General features: G+C 34.1%; 1 protein-coding gene across 1 annotated transcript; it reads right to left on the bottom strand.

Annotated features, from left to right (window-relative positions):
* Nucleotides 1-3000: 3000 nt before the first annotated feature.
* Nucleotides 3001-4749, bottom strand: LOC147810699 (uncharacterized). The gene has a single exon (XM_087160482.1). The coding sequence runs from the start codon at nt 4747-4749 to the stop codon at nt 3001-3003; it is 1749 nt and encodes a 582-aa protein (XP_087016608.1).
* Nucleotides 4750-5233: the final 484 nt, after the last annotated feature.

Raw genomic sequence — 5233 nt, 5'->3', positions numbered from 1 at the left:
TTTGCTTAGAATAATCTTTGAATAAACGAATTTTTTTAATGAGCATAAAATGTTTCGATGAGCTTGAAAATTCATCGAGCTATTGTTTAACACGCAAAAGGTAAAATTAAGGGAACTAAACTTTTGATCGCACTCCGCGATTATGTTTCTTAAAATATTGTATGCTTTACTAATTAATGAGTGCAATTAATTAAGTTTTTGCCTTTGAATCATTAAGATCGGTTCTGAAGTCTAATTTCGATCACTGCTCATATTTTAAGAAGAGTTTTTATTTTTTTGCAGCAAAAATAAAATACAAACAAGATAATGTCAAAACTAAAGATAGTATGCACCAAATGCCAATTATAAATCATTATTTATTACAAAATAGGTTTTTTAAATTTTTTAAATAGTATGCATTTCTAGGTTTGCGACTAGTGACTAAAAAAATATCTTCTAGTAATATCAAAACTAAAGTTATATTTAGTTAAGGTTTTTTCATTTTTTTGTAATTTGACATATTGAAACTATTAAGTATCATAAGAAATGCAACATTATTACTGTTGTCTCGTGGTGACACTTTTAAAGAGTGGGCGTAATTTACTTAATTCTACTTGGTTTACTCTTCAATTCGCTACCAATTTGTTAGAAATTTGCAGAAAGCGGAGCAGTTTTTATTTCTAGTTTACTATTGAAAGTGGATTCCGAGTGCGGTTTTCTTTAAATTTTCAACAAGAACAATTTGAAATGTATCTCTTAGTGTTATTACACAAATAATAAATAAATAAAATGTCTACCACTTTTTATATTTTAGTTGCCTGTGAAGAGGCTGCATATCTGTAAGGAGCACGACTTCAGCCGGATAAATGATACCTATGAATTAATAATATTTGGTTGTTATGGAAAAAATTAATATCGATTATTTAATGCATTACAAACTAACATAATTTTTTTGCATCGTAAACGTATGATCCCCTACTTTTACGTAGCAGAGAAGTGGGATCTCTTAGTAAGCACACAAATTAAATTTAAAAAAATTCGGGATAGAAATATATTATTAAATTGCTTGAAAACTGTGTCTTGTAGAGTGAAACCGATTGCGAACTTGCAAAAGCGAAGAAAAAATTTCCAAAATTCCTTTCAAAAATCCAATGCATTAGAAAATAAAAAGAAATTGTAATTCATTATAGCATAAAAAGATGCATATCTGAAAATTTGACGTGTTTTTTCGCGAACAGAACTTTCAGACAGACCTAATTATCTATATTTGTGTTTATAATTGAACCACGCTTTAATCGTTGCGAAGCCTGTTCAAGAGTGATACGAAAACTGAAGAAATTTTCAGATCTAAACGAAGAATTACGAACTACTGTAACATCATTAAAAAATTAAACTTTTTCTATCTATTTCTATGAAGTAGTCTGTATACAGAAATATTTCCATCATTTATTTTAGGATCTACCAGCAATATGCATTGCTATCAGATACCTTTATTAGATTTTGTTTCTTGAAATTAAAGATCCTGATTTATCACCAAAGTTAAAAATTTATATTAAATATATTTTATTTTATTTTCTAAACGGTAGATTTTAAAATTTGTATCACCTCAATACTATCTGAACATTTGTCAAGTAAAAAAAAGCAGTACTTTTTTTTATTTATTTAAAATTACATTTTTTAGAACGATTTAAGGATTCATATACTTTAAAGTTCAAAATTTTTGAAACGTTTTTGCAAATATAATAATAAATGATAAATAACTAAAGATACTTTTAGCAAAGTAAAATTACAAAATTAAAGTTCTCATAATTTTACAAAAGTAAAATTAAGAGAACTAAACTTTTGATCGCTCTCCTGACCATACTATGGGATTTGGACAGAATTTGACCAAAAAGAAACTTAATAAAAAATTTGCGGTTATATGACTGATTTTGTTTCTGGAAATATTGTCTGCCTCACTAATTATTGTGTGCAATTAATTAATGCTAATTTATATTTTGTCCTTTAAATCGTGAACATCGGTTCTGAAGTCTAATTTCGATCAATAGTTCATATGTTTTCTGAGTTTTTATATTTTTTGCAACTAAAACAAAATAGGAATAAGATAAAGTTAAAACTAAAACTTTTACGCATTAAATGCCAATTATAAACCTGTTTTAAATCATTATTTATTACATAATATGTTTTTTATTTTAAAATAGTATGTATTTCTAGGTTTGCTTCGGGCGACAAAGATAGCAAATCGTGGTGACGATTGAAATTTAGAATTTTATCAAAACAGATTAAAATTTGCACATTTTGTAGCATATTTTTTTTAGATTATAAGAAATGCCAACATGCTCAGCTTTGCAAAAAAATATTTTCAAATAATATCAAAATAATTTTTAGTTTAAGCTGTTTTATATTTTTGTAATTTGACATATTGAAAATATGAAGTATCATAAGAGACGCAACATTATTACTGTCGCCTCGTTTCGATGCTTTTAAAGAGTGGGCGGAATTTTCCTCATTTTTCAGCCACTTCAATGAAATAGCCTATATTCAGAAATAGTTTCCTTTCTTTATTTCCAGTATCTATCAGCAAAATAAATTGCTTTCAGATACCTATATTAAATTCTGACAAATCTATTAATCTCAGTAAAAAGTTGATTGTTGATGATGATGTGGGGGGGATCTCTGCTACTCGCTTTTATCCCCCTTGCTGTAAGGTGTATTTTTGTGAGTTGAGTTGTTGATGCTGAAGATGATGACGATGAGGTGATGAGAGTGTACGCTGTTCTTGAAGAAGCGAAACAAGTTTACAGTAGAGATCAAAATTAAATATTTTCCAAAACACTTTTGGAGAGGAAGATTAGAAAAAATTAAAAACTAGCATTTGGTGGTTCCAATACTTTTGGAGAAACACGTTCATCAAACAAAAAAATAAGAAAAACATACTCTTTTTCCCAGGCGCTCAGAGAGGCTTAAACTAAAACTTAAAAATTAGTGACTGCATTTAATTATGGATTTGAAAACTGGAGGCTAGAAACGCTTAGTTGAAATTAAAAAATCCACTAAATTTTTGAGAAGATTATCGTATTGGTTATAACTAAGAAGACGGTGAAGGGAGAGTGGAAAAACTCCGATTGAGGCGCGCAGTGTTTGTCTCTGATGCTCGAACTTTTTGCATTCAAAGAGGAGGTGGATAGCAGATTCTGGAAGTTGACAATGGTCGCACAAAGGGGAGTCTACGAGCCCTATTTTTGCATAAATTTCGTTAAGTTGGATTGTGTTGCTTCGGAGACGCGAGATTAAGATATCGTATTTTCGGTTTGGGAGTTGATTGAGGGAAGTTTTATTAACAGGGTGATCAAAGGGGAAACGCTTGTGGTATTTTGAATTAGTCCGGAGGTTACTGAGTTCGTGGTTTGAGTCTAAAACTGCTGAATATGACAAGTCTTCAGGTGAGATAAAAGAGATGGCTCGAGGGGCATTGGTGGCGTGTTTGGCCAGCTTATCAGCGGTTTCATTGGGGGGGATGCCAACGTGTGCTGGTGTCCAGGCGATCGTGATTGATTTCACTTTTGCACTTGCTGAAACTATCTTGTTTTGTAAGAGGAGGATGCTGTGAGGGGATTTATGGGTGGCTGAGATGAGGGCAGTGATTGCGGACTTACTGTCCGATAAAATAACGTAATCTAGATACTCGGTAGTGAATTTTGTGACTGCTAACCAAATCGCTAAAACTTCTCCGGTGAAAACTGAGTTTCTAGGATGGATTTGAGAGATATAAGACATGTTGTTCCTTGAGTTAATAGCCGCAATACCTGTGTTCGTACTGGATTTTGAGGCATCGGTAGCCAGGATGACAAAGTCTTTCCAAAGGGTGTGGAGGGTTTCCTGATAGAGAGGGAGGATTTCGTTGGGATTTTTCGTAGTTTGAAAAGGAAGATCGTGTACAAAAAGACAGAGGTTCGGGAGATCTGTGAGGAAAACTGGAATGTGGAAGGGGATGATATTGAATTTACTTATGCCTTTTTGGCTGAAGATGTCCTGAAATTTGAGGAAAAGGTGGGGTTTCTTTTTAAGTCTAGTAAAATGGAATTTATGCAAAAGGCGATTTATTGGGGAGTGAGAGCCAAGGGAACAGTGACGGAGGTAGAATTTTTTAGCTGCTAAAACAAGTCTGTGTGAGATTGAGGTAGTGCCGGCTTCTCTGTGGAGGATATGAATTGGAGTCCATCGTGGGAGGCCCGTTGCTGCGCGGAGGCTAGAGTTGTAGATTGTTTCAATTACTCGGAGATGTGATTTTGGCGCAGAGAAGAGGATTGGGCTGCCATACTCTAAGATACTTCTGATTGTGGCATTTACAATCTGAATGAGGTGGTAGGTTCGAGACCCCCACTGAGTGCTAGAGATGCAGCGGAGTGCATTAATTTTTTTTAAACATTTCTTTTTTAGGTATTGAAAATGACCGAGGAAAGAAATGTTTGCAGTGTAATGGATGCCGAGAATTTTGATGGAATTAACTTGGGGAATTCGTTCGTTAAAAATTGTTAACTGAATCGTAGGTGACAGACGTTTAGAGAAATTAATAGTTGCACTTTTTGAGGGTGAAATAGCCATTTTCCACTCTGTGCACCAAGTTTGAATGGTGATGAGGGCATCTTGAAGTTTAGCAATAACCCTGTCAAAAGATTTTGCAGCATAGTAAATGTAGATGTCATCAGCGAACACAAGAATTTGAACTCCAGTGGGAAGGTGTTTGTGAATGTCTTTAAGGTAAAACATAAAAAGAAGGGGGGAGAGGACACTGCCCTGCGGAAGGCCCTGGGGTTGCTGGAAATCTTTAGACCGGGTGTTGCGCCAAGAGATGTAGAAGGTTCTATCGGAGAGAAAGTTTTGTAAGAAAAGTGCTGTTTTTCCAGATATGCCGACCGAGAGGAGTTTGGTGAGGAGACCATCAATCCATACGTTGTCGTATGCCGAGACTAGATCGAGTGCAACACAAACGATAAATTTTCTCCGTTCACGTGCTTCTCGTATGTCATGGTAGAGTATTGAGTGAGTTGTATTACAGTCACGAAAGGGGAGGAAGCCAGTGTGGGAGGGGGGAAGATATTTTGCTGAAGGCAAAAATTAAGGAGCCTTTGTAAAAGCATACGTTCGTAGACCTTGGCGAAAGTCGAAGTGAGAGCAATAGGTCTGTAGCTGAGAATTTCTGATGGGTTTCAGTAAAAAGTTAGCAGTTATAAAAGATATATTAAATATATTT

This window comes from Parasteatoda tepidariorum, chromosome 4 (genome assembly GCF_982258835.1).
Source record: "Parasteatoda tepidariorum strain Cologne lab strain chromosome 4, Ptep-v5.0, whole genome shotgun sequence".
NCBI classification, from domain to species: Eukaryota; Metazoa; Arthropoda; class Arachnida; order Araneae; family Theridiidae; genus Parasteatoda; species Parasteatoda tepidariorum.
This window is presented reverse-complemented; position numbering and strand designations above follow the sequence as displayed.